The sequence below is a fragment of the Pangasianodon hypophthalmus genome, chromosome 2 (genome assembly GCF_027358585.1).
Source record: "Pangasianodon hypophthalmus isolate fPanHyp1 chromosome 2, fPanHyp1.pri, whole genome shotgun sequence".
Taxonomy (NCBI): Eukaryota; Metazoa; Chordata; class Actinopteri; order Siluriformes; family Pangasiidae; genus Pangasianodon; species Pangasianodon hypophthalmus.
The window spans coordinates 8,690,162-8,713,380 of NC_069711.1; the positions used below are offsets into that span (position 1 = coordinate 8,690,162).

The 23,219-nt window shown below is 39.3% G+C and overlaps 1 protein-coding gene across 2 annotated transcripts in view; it reads left to right on the forward strand.

Moving 5' to 3' along the window:
- Positions 1-213: 213 nt before the first annotated feature.
- Positions 214-23,219, forward strand: part of sema3fa (sema domain, immunoglobulin domain (Ig), short basic domain, secreted, (semaphorin) 3Fa) — a 52,378-nt gene continuing 29,372 nt past the window's right edge. For both annotated transcript variants that reach the window (XM_026915145.3, XM_034312704.2), the window contains exons 1-2: positions 214-511; positions 1,673-1,839. In XM_026915145.3, coding sequence (XP_026770946.3) covers positions 1,689-1,839 — 151 coding nt within the window. In that variant the 5' untranslated portion in view covers positions 214-511; positions 1,673-1,688. The remainder of the gene's footprint in view (positions 512-1,672; positions 1,840-23,219) is intronic.

Genomic DNA, 23,219 nt, shown 5'->3' on the forward strand with positions numbered 1-23,219 from the left:
ATACAGATAGATAGATAGATAGATATACAGATAGATAGAGAGAGAGAGAGAGAGAGAGAGAGAAAGGAACAGAGAGAGAGAGACAGAGAATCATCTCGCGCGCTTCTGTTTTGCTGGTCTGGAGTGGGCGGGGCACGAATGGGCTTTTCTGTAAAGGTGAGACTCCGCCCACAGGAGGCGCTGCGTCCACCTGCCAGAGAGGGAGAGAGAGAGAGAGAGAGCGGGAGAGAGAGAGAGAGAGAGAGAGAGACGTCTTGCTCTGGCGCGAATGCGCGGAGTGAATAAGTGCTGTCCATGAGGAATACCCCGCACACACACGCACACACACACACACGCACCTCGGATCCTCGGATTTTCAGCGTGTGCCAGTGAGCAGTGAGCGGGTGTGTATGTGAGTGTGTGTGTTTGGACTGGAGAAGAGCAGCAGGACGCATCGCGGGAATTCTCCTCACTCTCCTCACTGGATTCTGAATGGGGTTTTATCCCGGATAAACTTCGGATAATTTTTCAGGTGAATGCTGAAGTCTGGGACTCCATGGACGCGTAGAGAGCATGCATCTTTACGCATGGTTGAGGATTTGGTGATTATGTAGGAATAGTTCAATTCTTCTAGTTTTATCGTCGTTAGATCTATTGTTTTTAAATGATACTATAATTAAATCATCATAATTATGAGTAATCATGAATTTCCCTTATGCCTTAGTGCCAGTAATTGGCATGGATGTTTGGTCGTTTGTAATTTTTGGTTACTTCTATTTATTTATTTATTTGTTTGTTTGTTTGTTTGTTTGTGTAACATTGTTTATCATTTCTGGAAGCTCAGCGAATATCAGTAAGTCAGGAGCATCCAAATGTCGGTGCTAAATTGAACGGTGCGTAATAACGCGTTATGGGCACCTTCCTTTCTTCCCACAGTCAGTCCCAGTGTGCAGGATGCCACTATTATATTTAGTTACAGGTGCAATTGGATCTCAGACTGAGTTGCTTGTGCGAGACCAGCAGTCATTAAAGTCTCCTGGTGTGTGAGGGTCAGTGTTCACCTGCTGTTCATAGCAAACCACCAATTAATACCTACAGTGTTGCATTAACTGTCACAGCCTCCAGATAGAATTAAACACACTGTGGATGGGACTTCAGGGGGATCTGGTCCATCAGGACCACTAGTGCATGATTTGGATTAATGCTGAGTAAAAACCTAAAGGAATAAAGTTTGAATTCTGCATCCTAGACCGTGTTTGGCATATAGGCTTGAGCCGAGTGTAGACTGTAGTCTCTACACTCCTAGAAAAAAAGATTCAATCTAGATCCCTTAAGATTTGTCCTTTTTTTGGGAACACTTTAACATTCTATGTAGGAACAGAGATTCAAAAAAAAAGGTTCCATGTCGAACCATTGTAGGTAGCCAGGTACTCTTATCTCTCCAAAGAACCTTTAAAGAACTCTTTTTTTTTTTTATAAAAATAAACATCTAGTACATGTTGGTCATTTTCTCTAACTCATCTACTAAACTGTGTAATTAACTATTCAAAACAGCTCTGTTTGAGCAAAGGGAAGGGAATTGGATTCAAATTGTAGTAATTCAGATTTAAGGCTTCAGTTTCCAGAAGTCGGTGTAACCTGTCTGAGCATTCCCCCCCACCCCCCACACCCCCTTGCTCTTTGTCCTCTGCAGGGCTGACTGTTTCTCCATGTTTTTGGACACAATGATTACGCAGAGCATGAGGGATTTGTTTCTGGGGACCCTTCTGGTTTCTGTGTTCTCAGCTGTATCAACCCAGAGCAACCCATTTACCTCCCTGCCACCTCTGTCAGCTCCCCGCATCTACCTGTCCTTTAAAGGTAAGATAAACAAACCTGATCTGATGGAATCCTACCAAGCGAAACCGCTTTTTTATTGCATACAATGAATTCACAAGGAAGAAAAACAATAGCCACCCCTCATCCTAACCATGAGCATTCATAGCTTTTCATACAGATTGTGCAAATTCATACGAGTCTGCAATCGTGAGACTATGCTTGATATTTCCCTACTTGGGGATTTAGATTTGCCACACTTCTGACATTTCTGATTTATGACTCTTTCCAATCTGGAAGCTGTTGGTGCGGTTATGTCGTCCGAGGAAGCTGTAATATTCAGTGGTTTCCTGTTTCAATTGGTTGTGCAACTGCTTAGTAGGCTGCTTCTTGGCAAGAGCCCTGGCTGCTTGGATCGAGATCATGTGGGAAACATGCAATATTAGTTAGCACTTGCTGTGTTTTCAGGCTGCAGTACAATCAAGGCCACACTCCACACACTTCTCGCACATGTGTCATGAGTGTGTATTTCCCAGTCCATTATGCTTCCGCTCCATTTCCATAGCTTGTGTTTCTGTGGTCACAGACTTCTTCTGTAATAGAGTTTAGCTTTCTTTGGGTTTGTGGGTAAAGTGCTGAGCATGGCAGCTCCCTTACATACTTCTAATTCTCAGTCAGTCAGTCAGTCAGTCTCCTACAATTACTTTTCCTTACCTAGTTTTCATTAGAGTATTATTCACATGAGTATGAGTTTCTGTAATTGGTGTTTTAACATGTAGTTTGGGGGAGAGTCTGTAGCCCGACCACAATGAGCCAGATTGCTGCTTGGTTGATTTCAGCAATGCACTCTGTTTAAATGTTCTTCAGAATGGCTTGCATTTCAAGATTCTAGACATTTCTATTTTTCTCGCATGATATTAAATTTCATCTTGGTTCTAATAATTAGGGGTACAGATGGCCAGTCAAATCAGATGTATATTTTTTTAACCTTTATAAGATATAAATATGGGTTTAAAAATGATCAGGTGATTTTAAAAAAATAATAATGTCCTGTAGTCCAGGGAAAACAAAGGCCAGAGATAAAAATACAAGATTGAAGAGTTGCTGTTGAGAGTCTGTTAAAACAAGTCGGCATAAAGCATTCACTTTATAAGGCATTGTAATCTCCTCTGTCGAGACAGCTGATGTGAATGATGACTGAAAAATTATTGCTTGTTGTTTTTGCAACTGTTGCAGGTTTTCTTTTGTCTCGTTCTTGTTTGTTCAGTTCTGCATTTTTCTGAGTTGATATGAAAACGTAAAGCTTTTGCCCATGTGACCGAAATATAGCACCATGTGCCAAAATGTATATCAGAGAACATGCTAGTTACATGCTTACAGAGGCCAACTCAGCTTGGCAGCAGGCATGAAGAATTTCTCACAGAAGAGTCTGGATATTTTCACTAGACTGCTTTGTTACTAAAGGAGGCAGATATAAATGACTAAAGCTAAAGATATGAGATAATGAAAGCGTGCCTTGTGATATACGCCTTTTAGGGTTGCTGGGTTTGACACACTCACGCTTTTTCTCTGCTTTAAAAAACGTTTTTTGTACTGGTTTAGCCAATAATTTATGTCCAGAACAACCATTACACACTTTTAAGCAAAACGATAGACTTTGGCCATTCTTATCTGCTTTTAGTGCTGATCTTAGGAATGTAGTTGAACTTCTCACTTAAACATTTGAGTAGTAAGCAAAAGGTGGTTATGACATGTTCAGCGGTACGTCATCTTGTCAAGTACTGCCGTGTGGGTCGGAGGTTCTGGATCAGACAATAAAGAGGTGTGTAATTTATGGTTGAAAAGAAATTTTAATCTTAAGAATCTGACTTTGATTAGGGCAACGCTGTCAAAAAAACAAGCCGCTTTTAGGGATTATCCTTTGCTAACACTCCTATCAACATTCACACAGACGTCTAGACCACATCACCATCATGTGGGTGTGTGTGGAGCTGAAAACTGACTCGACCTGAATGAAGAGGAACCCTGCCAGGTCAAGTCAGTTTTCAGCTCCGGTGGTGTCGGCAAGTTGAGAAGGGAGAGATGCCACTGTCTTTATCGCCCCTTTTCACATTACATGCCGTCTGGGCCAGCATTACATCCTAGGATGCCAAGATAAATCACGTCTGAAGCTTAAGGTCTAGGGCTCCTATTTACAGGAGTTTCAATCCCTCTATCATCTCACCGCCAGCTCAAGGTTAGGTGTGTGCCTTCATGCAGGTTTTCATTTCATGTACGTTCTTGCTTTCTCTCCTCTTTCTGCACCCTGACACAATTTCTCCCCCCTTCTCCTTTTGTTTTCAGAATCCCCTCTATTTTGCTCAAAGATAGCCCAGAGGACTTTCAGCTCCCCACTGCCACCTAAGAGTGTGTGTGTCCATGTAACCACTCAGTTTTGACACGCTAGTGGATTTATGGACATGTTTCTGCATATCATATCCATGTTTAATGGTTGGGAAAACACCTAAGGCAGATTCGACAGTTTGGCAAAAAAGAATGCTCTGCTATGCTGCGTTGCTTCGAGCAACTCTTGTGCATATTGTTTCAATTCGAATTCCAGCACTCGGAATCTTAAAGTAGCAGTAGCCTCACAGCATATTTTAGATATGTGTATTCTTGAAAAGGCAGCACTGAGATTTACACAGATGTTTGCAGTGTGTCCAGAGCAATGCATAGATTATCATAATGAAAGACTTGCTTGCTGCAGAATTTCTTTCTTAAGTGCTCGTCTAAGTGTGTAAGTGTTTCTGGCTTCTCCAGTGTAAGCTTTTAATGTGTGCTGCAGCCTGAGCTTGCTTAAGTGCACTGTCTGAACCACGTTGTTGTATATGAAGGTCCCTATTGTTTTTTTTTAAGGCGTGGGAGTGTTAAAGCCACCGCTGTATTATCATCTGAGATATGGGATATGTGAGAAATTGAAAGAATGACCACACAGACTCAGACTAACGCTGTCTGAAATCGCTCTTTCACGCACTTGTTCAATGTTTACTCTGTAGTCTGTTCTGTACAGAGCGTTATATAGGGCAGCAGTAACTGACTGCCGCTGGACTGAATTCACTATTCGCTAGGCTAAATGCTCTGAAAACACATGATCGTGACCTGCTATTACATAAACGGTTTGCACATTGCAAAGTACCTACCAACCTGAAACCACAAAAATACAGAAGTGATTTCTTTATAAAATACTCCACGAGCAGGTACCAGCAAATATTGTTAAATATCTATTATTAACATTTATTGATGATATGATATCCATCCTGACAAGTCAATTTTATAAGCTGAAAGAAATCATTGTTACTAAGTGTGGATTTATGGTGCATTATGGGTAATAATACAGTGCATTATTCAGAGAAATTAATTTGTCCATTGAGAGACAACACTGCAAAAAGGTTGCACCCCATCTAGTGCACTCTATGCGGAATAGAGACTAAATTTAGACATTATATAAGTATCAGAATTGTGATCCGATCACAATGTATAAAAAAGGATGTTAGGGTCAATATTTTAAATAGATGTTCTATGATATTTTGTCATTGATAATGTGTAGGTCAAGAAGATAAGAGGGGCTCCACTGAGCTTTGTGTGTATGTGTGTGTGTGTGTGTGTGTGTGTGTGTGTGAGAATTGGTGCATATACACTTGTGTATCTGATCCAAATAACCCACTGACTTGTGGTGCAGGCGAGATAAGGCCTGATTATAGATTTATAGATTTCTGGCAAAGGCTGCTTCAACTTTTTGCCCTTTGAGAGCTTGTGATCTGAGATAAGTGGTCAGCCTTAAAGGTGGTTAGGGACAGATTTAATGCTTGTTTATCTTGCACGTAGTAGCACCCTGTGGCTCTGTGACTGCAAGACCCATAAAATAGCACGTTTTTTATACAATCCCCTCTGAACGTACTGAAACAGCAAGGCCATTTCTTTTGTTTTTGCTACACACTGACGACATTTGGGTTTGAAGTCAAAAGATGAATATGAGACGATAGATCAGAATTTCAGTTTTTATTTCCTGTATTTACAATCCAGATGTGTTAAACAACTTAGAAGACAGCATCTTTGGTGGCAGACCACCCAATTTTTAGGCGAGCAAAAGTACTGGAACAGATAGTCCTAAAGTAAATGAAAGTAAATAACACTTCTCAATAACACCCTTTCTTGCAATAACTGAAACAAGCTGGCGACCCACTAACACCACCAAATCGTTGCATTCTTCTTTTGTGATGCTTTTCCAAGCTTGTACCGCAGCTTCTTTCAGTTGTTGTTTGCTTTGGGCTTCAGTCTCGTCTTCAGGAGGTGAAGTGCATGCTCAATTGGGTTAAGGTCTGGTGATTGACTTGGTCAGTCTAAAACAGTCCACTTTTTTCACCAGATGAAGTCCTTTGTTGTGTTGGCAGTGTGTTTTGGTTCATTGTCTCGCGACATGATGAAGTTCCTCCCTATTAGATTGGATGCATTTCTCTGTAAATTGTCAGACAGAATGTTTCTGTAGACTTCTGAATTCATTCTGCTGCTACCATCATGAGTTACATCGTCAGTAAAGATTAGTGAGCCCATTCCAGAAGCAGCCATGCACGCCCAAGCCATGACACTACCTCCATTGTGCTTGACCGATGAGCTTGTATGCTTTGGATCATGAGAAGAACCGTTCTTACTCCAAACTCTGGCCTTTCTATCACTGTGTTAGAGGTTAATCTTGGTTCCAGAACTTTTGTGGCTTCTTTGTGAATTCCAATCTGGCCTTCTGATTCTTACTGCTGATGAATGGTTTGCATCTTGTGGTATGGCCTCTGTGTTTCTGCTCTCAAAGTCTTCGTCAAAGAGTGGATTATGATACCTTCACCCTTGCCCTGTGGAGGTTGTTGGTAATGTCACTACCTGCTGTTTTGGGGTTTTTCTTCACAGCTCTCACAATGTTTCTGTCATCAACTGCTGTTGTTTTCTTTGGCCAACCTGTTCCATGTCTGATGGTGGTTATTAGTACACCAGTGGTTTCTTTCTTTTTCAGGACATTCCAAATTGTTGTATTGGCTGTGCTCAATGCTTGTGCAATGGCTCTGATCGATTTTCCCTTTTTTCTCAGCTTCAAAATGGCTTTTCTCCTATAGACAGCTCTCTGGTCTTCATGTTGGTTTATCCTTTTTTAACAATAAATGCAGTCTTCACAGGCTAAACCCAGGGCTCAAACCAAGAGCAGATATTCTGAGTAAATAATTGTTTAAACAATCAATCTAACAGGGTAGACCTGGGCAACAAGAAACACCTGTCAGTCACATTTTCCAATATTTTGGATCACTTGAAAAATGGGTGGGTTCAAACAAAAGCTGCCATGTTCTAAGTTGTTTAACACATCTAGATGTAAATATCATGAAATGAAAGCTGAAATTCTGATCTATCATCTTATGTTCATCTTTTGATCTCAAATTCAAATGTCTTCACTGTACAAAAGAATTGGCCTTGCTGTTGTGTAAATAGTTGTATTTGTATTGTGCTAGTTGTTTGTGGTTGTACACCAGGACTGGTCTGCCTCTCAGCACAGAGAATAAATGATTTATTATCCCTCAGCAGTATAGTAAGCTCTAATAGGCTTAGCAGAATAAACCACCTAGGGTTTACATCTGTGACCCCATCAGGGCACTGTTTGTGTGTGTGTGTGTGTGTGTGTGTGTGTGTGTGTGTGTGTGTGTGTGTGTGTGTGTGTGAAATTGGGGTCCACAGTTTACATGTGTGACATTATCAGGCCATTATGTCTGTGTGTGTTTGAATTTGAGGGGCACCCATTTCTATCCCCAAACAAGCACTAATGACCACCCATTTATGTGTGCCAGAGGCTGGGATTCAGTGTTAATTGCTCTCAGTTTCTGTTTGCTCAAAGTCACTCAAATTCAAAACACTTAACTCATCTTCCCCCTCTGTTTTCCTGTGTGGTCACTGAAACACCTGGAACCGTAAATTGGCTGTGATCTGAGAAAAGAATGAACCATGCAGATCTAGCTGCAGTATTAACTCTGACAGAATCAAAACTTTATTTAAAAATATCATTTCATGTTTCTCTCTTGTCTCTCTAGCTGGCTTTACATTCAACCAGTCCTCAATTTTGAAATGAATTTCCAAGTTTGGCATAAGAAAATGTGAACGGATCTGTGTTTCAATCATCTCTGGCCATGATTAAGGAGAAAAGACTGTCATACCCAAAGTTCATGGCTGTTTTTGCCCGTGTATGGAAAGAACTTGTGCCAAAACAGCAGCATAATGGATATATTTGACGTTTGATGTTCATTCATTCTTCTTCAGTAAGCTCTTTAGTCCCGGTCAGGGTCACAGTGATATTTGATGTTGTTTTTGTTACCAGAGCATGAGAGAGCGAAAGTTCACATGAAAGAGCTGGATGTAAAACCTCATTCTGTCTACTCTGGTCTCTGGAACACATTGGACAGGCAGTTGACAGCACCAATAGCTGTGTCCTTCACACATTTGACTCCTCAATTATCCTAATTCACTATATATTAAAATGCCATGGGGCAAAATTTACTCGTCTGCTTTAGCTGCATGGCCTTTGAGACTGAATTGCATGTCTGAAGGCAGTGTTTGGCGGTTCTGTCTTCAAACTAATAGCGCTGTTTTGTTATGTTCCCACCACGCTCTCTTAATTGGCCTGTTGTAATGGTGATATTTATGGAAATGTATTTGCCCCAAAGCGATGTATTCACTCTCGCTTTGATGGAACAAGGTGGAGAGAAAGAAAGCAGAAAATGCGTGTAAAGATATTTTCAAGGCATGAATGGTGAGAAAATTGTCTTCCTGTAATAAGAGAGAGAAACAATCAGAGACACAGTGAATAATAGAGGTAGTTTGCGGGTAGGGAAATAATACTAACAATATGAATAGAGAATATAAGAGATTACTAGCTGAAAAGATTACACACATACACACACTTTGAGCCAGTGTCTCTGTGAAAGACAAATCTCTGTATTGCTGTTAGGAACACTGAAATGGTCCCTGGTCTGTGAGAGTGTGTCTGTTCTATGCTTGTAATATCTAAGACATATTACAGTATAAAATAAGGACAACAAAACAGGTCCCTATCTATCCACAGCTTGGTTAGCTCTCTTTTCACCTGAATCATTTGAGAAAAGGTGTTACAGAAAGAGAGGGATTGTGTGTGTGTGTGTGTGTGTGTGTGTGTGTGTGTGTGTGTGTGTTTGCGCATGTTTGCATCCTCCTTTGTGTATCTGTCTACCTGCCCGCCTCTCCATGTCTCTGTCTGTCTCTTTGTCTCAGGTAATGTCTGGACAGCGTGAATAAGATCCCATTATATCAAAATCTTTTCCTACACTGTCTTGAATCATTTTCCTTTTGAACTGAACATATTTGCCCCCGAGTGACATCATGATTGCCCATCATTAGGCTCCACTTACAGGCCCAGTCGGGTTCTTGCTTTGTAGCTGCAACCACAGAAATGTGACAGAGCGATATTAATAACCCTGGGAGTTGGGAGGCATCTCTGCACATTTTTCTGGGGTCGTCCCATGGGCTGCACTCTAATGGAGCTCTTGGCAGCATAATAAACTTAGCCTGCTGACCCTTCCAGACTCTCTCTCTCTCTGCAAGCTCTCTGCAAGAATCCCCACAGCTCTGTCAGATGCACATGAGCAAGTGGCTTTAAGTTCTTTGTTTCTGTGTTATTCAGGCAGAAGTTAAGTCTTTATAAAACAGGCTCTTTTTCATCTTTGTAATCAAATTTGGAGAAAATTGGAATATTGGTAGTGAAATATCATACTACCAGTAGTGCTATTATTTGGTATGGGTGGAATGGTATCATTCTCTATTTCTTGGTCATTTCTTGCGGATTTTAGTAAATAGTTTTATATCTGTGTGTGTATGCGAGCGTGTGTGATATGTAAGCCTGCAACAAACGTTTGTGAGTTTCAAGGTGGTGGTGCATCCTGGGATCCTGTGCTGCTTTACTGGATCTGAGCTGTCACAGTGAGTGTGCTCTGTGGAGGAAGAGTGAAGGTGACAGCGGCACGGCTAAATATAGAGACCCTACTGTCTCACACCCCCTCTCTTTCTGTCTCTCTCTTCCTTTCTTCCTCGATCTGTCAATCTCTGCCTTTTTATTTGTTTCTTCTCCATGCTTAACTTTTTGAAGATTTTGTCATCTTGATCATTTTATCTTATTTATCTATTTTTTTTATCTGTCCTCCCCTTATACGCATCTATTATAACAGTCCTGCGTGACATGTCTCTGAAGGCGTGGGGACATTCCCATGAGAGGAATTCGGACATTAATTTTGGGTAAGGGCAAAGCTTCCGGGATGAGCCATTCCAAGCATGTGTTTTGGGGACCACTTAAAAAAGAAACAGTGAAAGAAACTGTGGTGGATGAGAAGCTTGCAGACATCCATCATTTCAAACATGGCCCCATTAATGCTGGAGGCTGGATGTTTCATCCACAGGAATAAGAACTTCTTCACTTGTGCACTTTTGGTCCTCATGGGGAAAAAATGAGGTTGGCATTAAGCGAAATGTCAGTGGCATGGACCCAATGCATTGTGTGCAGACAGTGTGGAGTTCGTGCTGATGAACTTAACTGAGGCAGATGGTTTATAACAACACTAATAATTTATCTCTCATCTGCAGATACAGAGATTTTTTTTTTAATCAGTTCTCTTTGTCTCTTTTACTTGAAGACAAAGCATACCAAGATTGAACATGTTTCAGATTAGGATGTGGCAATCTATTGGAAATATTGTACGCCAGAGTATTTGGACATGCCAGTTTTGCAGTACTGCGCAAGAAGAGATATATTTGTTCTGCCAAGATTAAGCAAATCTTCCAATGAACTAAATGAAATAAGTGCTGACAGCCTGGGTTTTGCAATATGCTGACTCAGAACTACTTATTATATATCCATTGTATACCTATATTACATACATTTTTTTAGAAAATAAAGGGTCTGTCTAGTACCATAAAGGGTCATTTGCTTTGACAGTTTCCCTGTTAGACAGCTAGAACCATTAGCCACCCAAAAAACCTTGTGTACACACTTTTGTTTTCTAAGGGTGTACCTACTGTAATGATAAAATCATAACAAAATTAACATTTAAAAAAAGTTTTTAAAAATGTTACACTGCATTGGAAATAAGCTTATTTTGCACAGATCTGAATGTATGTGAAGTAGGCTAGCAGTTTAAACTTTGTGTTGATCCTAGTTGATTTTATCACAAAATCCTGTCAAGCAATGTCTCAAATAGCACAGTATGCATTATATTTTTTTTATACCATATTCTATGTATTTATCTAACTAGTACATGGATTTTTTAAGTGTTTTACCATCTCAGATTGAACACAACCATAATGCATTAAGAGGAAATGAAAAATTACCACACAGCATCGCAGCAAGTCATAGCATAGGAACAGCAAGCAATTTTTAAATCCATTAATTCAAATGTTCACTTTAAACCTTTTGACTTCTAAGTTTTAGTCAGCATTCGTGTGGCATTTATTTATTTATTTATTTTTCATGTTATCACCATTTAAACATTGGCAAACTTGGCACTAAGGGAATGATAGCCTACAATATAATTAATAGTATGTTATTACTCCATACTCCAACCTCAGCATGGAGCTCCAACTGTAACAAGAGAAAGAAAACTCTGTCCATGGGCTTTCTAGGCAAGATAATATTCTATCCTCTACTCTACAGTAATACTCCACCTAAATCCCAACCTTAACAAAATGTTGACACATTTCATGCATGTAGGATTTTTTGGACTCCTCAGAAATACAGATACACACAAAAATGCACAGCATACATTTATTAAATATATATTATTTCATTTTTTCTTTTTTTTTTTTTGCACTGGAAATCCATAAGTTATCATAATTGCTCGTTTTCCCACATTCTGTGTCCGCAGTGGATTTTCAACAGTCTTGCGTAGGTTATCTGCAACAGACAGATGTTTTCTGTCATTTTGTATAGCTGTGATTAATGCAGGAAGACATGAAATAAATGATAACGCAACAGTCAGAATTCCGGGTTGAGACGAAAAACAGCACATGTAAATGAAAAAAAAAAAAACTCCATGTATGTGTGGATGTGCGTATCTGTCTGAGTGAGTGTGTTGAAAGATGGCTCTTTCACGATGACGGCATTTTGTATCCAGATGGTATCGAGTCAGACAAAATTAAAATAGATCCATGTGCATTTTTCATTCTACTACTTTCCACTACTTTTTCTAGGCATTTAAATGACTTGAGCACTCCATGTTTCTCATCCAATTGCTGGTCAGATTAGGGAAATATTTCCCACAGTTGAGGATCGTATGTTTTTTCCACATCCCAGCTTTTTTAATACCAGTCAGATAAAGTTTCCCAGACAGCCATTCTGCTTTTACTCAATGTTTCATTCTAGGCTCCCCTGAATTTTATGTCAACAATTGTGAAATTGTCTTGACTTTCCCCATTGTAGCCTTTTCTTTTTTTGGTATAAAAATAGGAGAGCTGTGGGGTCCAGCACATTGCAATTCAATCAAACTCACCCACATTCAGGTTTATTTGTAAGCCAGGTTCACAAAAGGCATTGGCACAAAGCGGATGCATAGGGAGCCCAGGCCGAAACCACTGTGCCTAGGCTATCAAAGACCTTTGTGTGGAACCTTTTGTGTGGAACTAAAATAAAGAACCAGGGAACCTGAGTAGAATATGATGGTGGTGATTGAAAATTCACTCCAGTGTGAAAAGTGTGTGTGTGTGTGTGTGATTGTTGATATGTGTAAGTGGCAAACATTTTGTATGTGAGTCTGTGTCCTTGATCATTCTATTCATAATACATTTCCAAGTGTGTCTTATAAACACAAATATTGTATATCTTGATATCTGTCACTGCTTTTTAACACGTTTAACACTGGGTGAATATTTATTTTCCATACAGTAGTAAGTGTGCATCAGTCAAAATTATTAGCAACAGGAAGGCCGCTATAAGCATTACTGCAAACATCAAGCAAATTATACACATAATCTGTCATCATGGGGGCCTCCTGATGTGTTGCGTGGTTGTAGGAGTCGTAGCGTTGAGGTCAGCAGACTGGGCTTGACCTTGGTCCTGAGACTGGGGGGTGGCGGGGTCAAGGGCGCCTCTCTGTGTATGTTGTTTTTGGCTGCCACCATTTATTACCATCTGTCAGTCAACACTGGATGCTGTTACCGTAGCAGTGCGGCGGCTTAGCCAATGATCCGTGCCAGTAGACCAAAAACATTATTACATGCAGGAGAAAGAGGGGGTGTTGACCAATCCGGGAGCTGAAAGAAGATAACTAAGTGCTAGCTCACAGCAGGGGGTAACGGATGGTAAAAGGAAAAATCTGTCCTTCCATCCCACTATGTGGAATTCATTTGACGGAGAAGGAAGTGGTAGGCAAGATAATGAAGAGAAAAATTATACAACAGGGAGACAGAAATGAGCAAACGCTAATGGAGTGTAGGTTATCATTACAGTGGTGAGGTGCACAGTGTTAAGACTATTGGAGGCAATAACTGGGGCTCTTGGAAATACACAATAATCAGCAATCACAGAGTGACGGATGAGACAGACTCTTCTAATCAGAGCTCTGATACTAAAGAAGGGAGGAGTGATTCACAGGGAGGAGAGAGAGAGAAAGGCTGTGACTGTGAACATTAATGAGCATACATGTAGAGTGGATTTTAAAAGTGGAAATAATGCAGAATAGTCAAAAAAGATGAGAGAAAGAACTGAAAAACCATGTTACACGAATTGGAACATTCTAGTGGCGATTTTCATAAAGACATTTTGGACGCGAATGCGCATGTGAGACAGTACCTTTATTCACCTGTCTATTTGTATGCCTAAGTGTTTGTGCGTGTGTTTAAGTACATCACCTTTGATGGAGTGTGTGCTGGCATAAACATGAAGAGAAGTCTATATGGGGCTGTATGCGCATGTGTCTATATGTATTTCTATGCATCTCCCAGGTAATATCCCTGATGCTGTCCAGATGGTGTACTCCAATTCAGCAGCTGCGCATCTGCGTGAGGAGAAATGTGAGCTATCGTGGAGCGCCACATGTAGGCTGGAGCTCAGGCAGCCTGTCTATGGGAAAGCGGGGCCTGCGGTTAGGCCAGATTGAGCTCCAGTCTCTAGGGACGCTCTCAACTAAGTGTGAATGCCATGTTTATTCTTTGTGAGCCACGTGGGAGTGTGTCTACGAGTTTGTGAGTGGTGAGGATAAAATCATGGGTGTCCTCTATAATGGCCAGGGACTATATTGGCATTCTCTTGTTCTGAGTAAAAATGATGTCACCCTCATTTGTGGAAGTGTGCTTGGATATTTGCAAGGTGGTCTGTTTGGCACATATTCAGAGTCACTCATTGTTCTACTGTAGCTCTTCTTTCTCCTTCTCAGTCACACACACTTGTCACTGCCTCTCCATCTCTGCCTGCAGAGTGTGTCTGGTAATTTCATCTCCTCTACATAATAAAATCCAAACATTACAACTGATAATGACATCCTTCTGATGGTCTTTATGAACTTTACATAAACCGAATAAAATCACTGCAACATGCGTCTACGATTTTGAGGTCAGGTTTCCATACCCACACACCCATACACACACACACACACACAGAGAGACAGAGAGAGAGAGAGAGAGAGAGAGAGAGAGGGAGATGACAGGATTATGTTTTTTCTGTGGAGCAGGCCCGGCTATAGTTACTCAGGAAATTCACTTTTAATGAAAAAGACACTGTCACTCAAAATTTCATGCATGATTATATGAGGAACCATAGACTTGGGTTTTAAGAAATCCTGAACAGCCAGCTATCAAAACCAAAACACTCTGAAGTAATGATTTGTTAAACAGTGAACAGTATAAAGGACCTATGAACGTGACCTATGATGACATTCTAAATAGCACACTATACTGGAAAGGAGAAAAAAAGTGTGAGAATCTATTGCTTTTATGCTCAAGTAATTTAAGGTTGAAGAAAACAGCAGAGAGCTACTATTCTGCAAAGCGTATTAAAAACAAGTCTGTTGGAACAAAGGAGTCTTTTGGAGGACATCTGGAAGGTTGTTCTATAGAGATGGAAAGTAACAAGTGACAAGGAGTTTAAAGGTGAAATCCATTCTTCTTCCAGACATTTTGAGGTTGTTAGTGTGAAGGTAGTGTGAAGGTATAACGATGGGATTTTGAGAGCAGCACTTTTCACTTTGAATCATGAGTCCGTGTCACATTAGTCCTTGTGGGAAATTGAACCTCAAGAGAGATAATATAATGGATAGATACTGTGTAGAAAGGCACAGAGAGTAACAGATGCCTTTCAAGAGGCAATGAAAGAACATGAGGGATGAGAATGAGACAGGGATGAGAAGAGAATAATAAAAACAACACAATACTTTAAAGTGGTCAGACAATATAAATATATTCTAAAGTGAGAATTTGGCTAATGGTCTTAATAAAAAAAAAAATGTGATGGATAGTGTGTGTGACATTTGTTTGTTTGTGTGTGTGTGTGTGTGTGTGTGTGTGTGAGTTGAGTAAGTGTGATTGATGATACAAAAAACAATGATGGAGCCTGTTACAATTTTGACCTTTTATTATGTAGGCCTATAATATATAATTTTTGGTACTAACTTACATGTATTTATATAAGTTTATAAGTTTTTAAGTTTATAAGTTTTAAATACTGGAAATAACATTTGGTCAAATAAGCAAAGTGGTACAGTTTTATTTGTTCAGGAATAATGGACACAGTGTAGAGATTTCTATGAAGGGGTGTGATATATTCATATATAAATATACTTCATATATTTATAAACTAAAATACAGAAAAAAACAGAATTATTACATCTATACTGATTGTAATAACATGTATAAGATTATCATATGCCTACCGTGCCACTGTTTATATGCATCCACAAAATTGTGTGACAATTTCAACATTATAACTATAGAGAACTAAACATGATTGATGTCTGATATTTTGTACTTATTTATTTTATTAAAATTGTGTTATAACAAGTACTTTAAATTATTTTCCCATTTAATAAGTGCCATATTGCCATAATGCCATTTACTCCTTTCTTCAATTCTGGCTTTATCTTTTGGCAGATTTTTCACTTGGCAAATGAATTCAGTTAGTATTCTGAACAAGTGGAAATCCTATTATACAATTTCATGGCTGCTTTGTAGATAACTCTCTTCAACATGGATGAATCAGTAGGTCCATTAAAACAACACATTGGGCCATTTGCTATAGACTAGCTAAAAAGACACAGTAATCAGTCATAGTTAATGAAGCTATTGAGTAAAAGAGAAGCTGTTTCTAAATGTGCTTTGTTAATGATCTGAATTTTTACAGTGTACTTTTTGCTTGCTGTTCTTGAATACTCACCCCATTATGCTGAACCCACAAAATAAACACCTAATTGACTGTGGTTAATTTCAGTTGATTTTCTTTTATATAGCTGATTGACTTTAATTAGGTTTATTTGGTTCAGTCAGATATATCATATCATTACATGTATTACACAAGCATAGGATTCATGGCATGATAAAACGTAGTAAATTCAGAATAGGCTACACTGGGGCAGAAATCAAAATCAGTTTTATTTTTGTAATGTATAATGGTCTTTTTGTACCATTTTATAAGTTATACATGGTACATGATAACCTGGGGGCACGGTAGCTTAGTGGTTAGCACGTTCGCCTCACAATATCCAGGGTTTGATTCCTGCTTCTGCCTTGTGTGCATGGAGTTTGCATGTTCTCCCCAGGCTTCGGGGGTTTCCTCTGGATATGCCGGTTCCCTCCCCCACTCCAAAGACATACCTTGTAGGCTGATTGGCATTTCTAAATTGTCTGTAGTGTGTGAATGTGTGCGCGTGTGTGAGATTGTGCCCTGTGATGGGTTGGCACCCTGTCCAGGGTGTCCCCCGCCTTGTGCCCCGAATCCCCTGGGATAGGCTCCAGGCTCCCCGCGACCCTGTATAGGATAAGCGGTACAGAAGATGGATGGAAGGATGGACATGGTAACCTCTATGATGATTAGATACCTGCAAACTAGCCCCAAAGTTCAATTACAACTACAGAGTATTTTATATTCCATTTCTTATTCTTATTAGGGTTGTTTATCAAAGCCTTCTGCATTTATAGTCTTGTAGCTAAAGCATTAAAGTGTAATTTTAGCCTGTTTATGGTGGCCAAAGTTCTGATGTATCCCTAGAAATAAGACCCAAGAAAATGTCCTTTCAATTTCTGCTAAGACTTGTGGGTTAAAAGCCACAGGACTTGTCTGCCCTCATGAAAATCAAACTGCCTTGTTCAAGCTTGAGTTAAGCATCTGTCTCAGGTGATCCAATCGTACGTGGACAGCCAAGACAAACAGCTATTCATATGTCTCCAATATGTCTTCATTGACCACTTACGATCGCATTTCCTCAGTAGGAAGGTTGTCAAATCTGCCAGAAACAACCAAATGTCACTTTAAAACAAAACCCAAAAATACTAGCCAAAACCAAATGAAAACTCGCCGTGTTTCTGTTTAGCCATCAGATGTCAGTTCCTAAATAAATTGTGTGCATGACAGCTTTAATATAGAAATTCTGTCCGACAAAGCCATCGGACAGCTGAATATACAACATGTTCCCCTTCAACCCTATACACTAATGTCCAACATCAAGACCATCATTGCAAAAAGTATTAGAATATAGAAATTCTTATTGAAGCAGTGCGATTAAAATGTGATTTTGGTTCTAGGTGCAAAAATGAGCATGGCATCACTGTTGTCAGGGACGCATCAGGACACATTTCTGTCCACCCTGCACATGTAATGTGGCCACATGCTTCCCAGACCACCTCTGCATGTGGTCTGTATGATCAGATCACAAGATACGTGTATTTAGCGCTGCACACTTATGATCCGATTACCTGAGATGAATGTTAATACAAAGTGTGAGCGGGGCTAATGAGACAATGTGAAAGAGCCCTTGCACGATGTTTAAAATGGGTTCTGTTACCTTGTCAGTCACCATGAGTTGCCAAGGGGCAGCAATCTTTTGGTCTTTCTGTCAGATTTGAGCACTGGGTGTTGTACAAGTAAACACAGAAGTCTAGCCAATCAATTAAGCATGGAATGCTGAATAATGAATTATTACTGGTGTTTTTTTTTCTTGTAAATTAACAAAGATTTGTGGAATGGGTTTTGCAAATGTGTTAAATTCCAGTGTTCTGGTTTGAGTTGGTTACTGTACAACATAATCCATTGTGCTGCTTAATGATGCTTTTACATCTGAGAATTGAGTTGCTTTTCTAGAAGATCAGTTTTCTCAGCACATGCAGTGCCAGCCTGCTTGCATGGTCCATATGGGACAACGATTTGTTTTGGAACAAGGACGTATGGGATTGTATAATTGCTGGCCTCTCTGAAAGTCCACGACAAATTCTTTAGGGCACTGGAACCTCATTCATCAGCTGTGAGTTCAATGCTTTTTCCTGATCTTTGTTTTATCTTTATTTCTTTGTAAGGATGCTGTAGACTACTCTCAGCTTTCAGGGTTTTTTTTTTTTCAGAGCCTGTGTGATTACGCATGCCATTCTGGCTAGCATTTGTCACCCCTTTCCTCATTAAGGAACACATCAGCAAGCACATGCATACAACCCAAATATTACACAGGCTTGTGCAATATAACAATTTAATCATCTCTACACAATATTACACTGCCTTGATATCCAGTGACATTTACTCCAATTATATTATATTACCAGACATGCCAACCTGTGCAAGAGCTTTGCAGTTTAACATCAGTATATGCTAGTATTGGTTCTCACTCCACGTTTGCCTCGTTCCTCTGGGGTTGGGGGTTTGAATCCCACCTCTGCCCTGTGTGCGAGGAGTTTGGATCTTCTCCCAGTGCTTTGCAAGTTCCCTTCTAGGTACTTTGGTTTCCTCCCCCAGTTTAAAGACATGTGTTGTAGGCTGATTGGCATCTCTAAATTGTCCATAGTGTGTGAGTGGGTGTGTGAATGGGTGTGTGAGCATGTGTGCGATTGTGCCCTGTGATGGACTGGCACCCCGTCCAGGGTGTCCCCCACCTTCTGCCCCATGTCACCAGGGACAGGCTCCAGGCTCTCTGTGACCCTGTATAGGATAAGTGGTGCAGAAAATGGATGGATAGATGGATAGTTCTTACTCAAAAATATGAAGGAAAACAGGAGATGAGCCAATCGATATATGAATCTTGAATGATTTGCACTTCCCTCACATGCTCTCAGGACTGTCGGGACTCAGCAGGGCGACCTTGGTTTCTGTCAAGGTAAATGTTTTAAGTTCTTTAATGGGAAATAAAATCTATCAATGTGTGTTCAGCTTATCTCACGTTAGAAAATCATATCGTTAACATCAATCTAACATATAATCTAACAATCTAACATATAATCATCAGCATCATGACGATGGCACCAGAAAAGTTTGGCCAAAAATGGTAAAAAATGAAGTGTCATATCTAATACTTTACACATAGTGCTAATGATGATGAAAATCAGAAAGTGATTAAATATGCTGTGCTTTTTTCTTTTCTTTTTTTTTTGGTCTGAGCTTAGATGTATTCAAACACTTTTAGCAGCAGATCAGCACGTCAGATCATCAGATGTGTACATTAGGCAACCGATTTGTAAAAGGATTATATAGAAATGTACTGTTATGTCTTTTTTGCTGTTTAACTGCACCATCCAGTTGAGTTTTGCACGATTGCTGTTGCTGGCAAACAGTTCCAAGTGCACAGCTGGTATTATGATTACACCCTCTTCTACTCTCTTTAAACCTAAAACTGTAGAAATGCTCATTTTCCTGTCTATCATTTACTCTGTGTCTGTGTGTGTGTGTTTAATGGTAAATCATGACCAGGGAAATGTCAATATCGCACAAGCCTAGTCTATGACTAGTCCCAGGGTTTTTTTTTTTCTGTGACTAGCCTGTGCCTGGAACGTATGTGCCTGGAAAACTAGTCCACTCTGATGATGAAAAATAATGTTCTGTGTTTTATGAAAATTTTCTGTGTTTTAATGATTGTATTTTTCAAAATTATTTTTGATATTGCCTGGGGACTGACCTTGACTAAGGAATATTTTGGTTGTCCATAAGGCTGTTGACTAAAGCTATTGCAAAATAATTAAATACTTGAATAAAGAAATAAATATGTCTAGTTATTTGATTGACAGAATCTTAGGAACTGTTCTAAAAATATTACTGCAATATTCCTGTTTGCTTAGCCATTAGATATAGGACCTCTACTTTAGGAGCCCTACTTTGGAAGAATAGGACCTGTTACTGATTTTTGTATAATTGCCAATTTCCGAGAAGGACCACAAATGACATTTGCGTATTTCCATATTTTTTCCCAGTAGCACAATTTTAGCATTAGTGCTTACAGAATACTCTTAGGTGAGGTTTTTTCTTTTCTTTTCTTTTTTTTTTTTTGAGAACTATGATACTGAACTGCTTGTGGTTAATGTGCATCTTGACTCATACCTCCCATGAAGAAGAATGCTTTCCTCTCTTGTGTCCCTCTCCCTAGGGACTTTGTGTGTGTGTGTTTGTGTGTGTGAGTGAGTGAGTGAGTGAAGTAACAACAAGAGAGAGGGAGTGAAAAAGACAGATGCGTTCCTGATGCATTGTGGTGCTCTGCATGCTGTGTTATTGAGAGTTTTCACTCTCCGCTTTTGAATAATGCATGCCTGGACAGCTAAAACCCCAATAGCTCATCCATTTTTATTCTGCCACTGATTACACAGTATAATTTTATACAATAGCCGCAACAGAAATCCCAGTTTTTAACCTCTTAAACATACAATATGGTTCACTTATCATGATCAGTGAAGGAATTTTTGGCATATAATTTTAGTTATGTTTAACCATAGCCATAGGAATGCAAGCAATTGTGAACTGGTCAAATCTTAATTCTCATATGCTCAAGTTCAATAGAAAGATTACCACCAAACTGCAAAGAGATCTTAAGCACCCTTAAGACTAGGCCATAAAGGCCAGTATATGAGCGAATGGACCCTTACCTGCTAGTTGAAAGCTCACATGCACCCAGCTGCCCTTGTAAAGTGCTTGTCTTTGGCCTGTCAGATGTCATTAGGCTTGACTGCTGGGCCGTGCTGCATGCTGACTAGCAGGCGGTGATCCTTCCTTTGTTTCCAGTTGACAGGGGTCAAGTAGGGTGTACGCTGAGCATTCAGGAGGGGTTTGGACAGCACCTCCTATCATGATGTAAACAATCCAAGGGGGCCATCTGAGCTGAATTTTGTTACTAGTGGTTTGTGGGCTGGGATAACACTCTTGACCCTTGGACCTTGCTCTTGCTAACCAATTTAACCACTGGTGGCTGGGTGAGATGGTTGTGCATAGCTCCTTGAGTTAAGATCAGAAGGTGTACAGTATAACAAAAACTTTGGCTTCAAAGAGTTGACATGAACTTATTAAGATTAAGATTAAGGCCCAACAATTACCAAATTTTGTTTACCAAAAACGTAATATAAAAGTGCATAGGCCTCTTTTTCTGGATAGACTGTAAACACTACTGAAACCATTGTTGGCATGTTGTTTTGCAACACACAGTGCTGTGCTCAACTGTTTTCAGGCACCCAATTATCATTAAACACTGTTAAGACCTACTTTTTTTTTCTTTTACTTGGATCTTCTTGCTTAGATAATAACCAGCCAGGTGTTGTCATTCATAAAAAATTTGCACTGATGTAAGTTTTGGCATTTGTCAAGCGATATCTGCTTGCTATCAGTGGACATAATGTTGGCCAAAATATCCATTCAAAATCCATTAATCTTTCTCTGGTCTGAGTATAAGATAAATGGGTATGGATAAAAAGAAACATGCATATTCAGTATGAGTAGTTTGTGTCTGCAGTAATGATGTAACGACTTGAAAGAGCATTGAAAAAAGACACAAAAAAGGAATGTTGAAAAAATAAACCTCTAGAACAGGAATTCTAGAGGTTTCCTTATTTATTTATTTATTTATTGAGTGCTAATGCAGTGGGTTTCCAAAATATGGACTCGAAATATAATCCCAAGTCTGATACCAGGCTCAAACATTTTTCAAAGTTGAAACTAATGGCTGCTAAAGTCAACCAGCATGAAAAAAAAATCTCCAGCAATGGAGATGTTGTAAAATAGAATTCGAGCCAAATCAATCTGTGTAGTGTTTTTTTTTTTTAATAAATGAATAGCCTCAAAATGTGTAAATCATTACACCCCTAATCAGCAACATATATTTATGGTGTTTAGAACTGGCATTTCAGGATTCAAAGGCACATTTGAAAGACACGATGGCAAATTTGAGCAAAACAACAACAGAATTTGAGTGGCACTTTCCAGGGCAGCATAGGTTTGTTTTTGTTATTGTACACTAGCTAAATCTGGCAAGTTTCAATATGGAACACGCAAAGGAAAATCTTATCCCCACCACCTTCACTTCACTTTACCTCACACTCACGTCTGCTATCTTCCACTTTTCCAGAGAAAAAAGCAAGATGATGGAAGAGATGAGAGTGAGTTACAAAAGAAAGAACTTGGCGTTACCTGTAATCTGTGTTCTGGTATGCAGAGCTGGGTGGAGAGAAAGAGAGGTCTCAGCCAAGCATGATAACCCTTAAGGATTCCTTTTAATAACAACCATGGTGGTATGACATAGGGGAGGAAACAAGAGAAAATGAGCCTGATCACATGAAGTACAAGCAGGTCAGAGATGTTAATTATCTCTCAGACTGCTCACTAAAAGATTTGCCCACTGCATGCCAGTGAATGATAATAGAAGGTATAATCTGAAATAGGAGGCCCTCCCTGTTGACATCCCCATTTAAACTGTACTGTTGCAGTGTTAATAAAAGGTGGGCAGGAAAGTAAATACTAAGATGAAAAAAAAAGCCTTCATGCTACATCAAATGAGTTGTCACTGAGATGGTACATCTTTAGTACCCTGTGTTATGGGTAGATGTATTATACCATTAAAACTAGGATTTTGGAAAAATGGAATAATAAAACAAGGATTGGGGAATAAAATAGACTTTATGATATGATATGATATAATATAATATAATATAATATAATATAATATAATATAATATAATATAATATAATATAATATAATATAATATAATATAATATAATATAATATAATATAATATAATACAATATAATACAATATAATATAATATAATATAATATAATATAATATAAAGTTTCCAAGCTGTTATGCATTAACCGGACAATCCTGTAATAATGATTAGTACAAGTACAACATAGTGACTGACAGAAAATCAGGAGAGAGAGAGTGAGAGTGTAAACAAAGAAA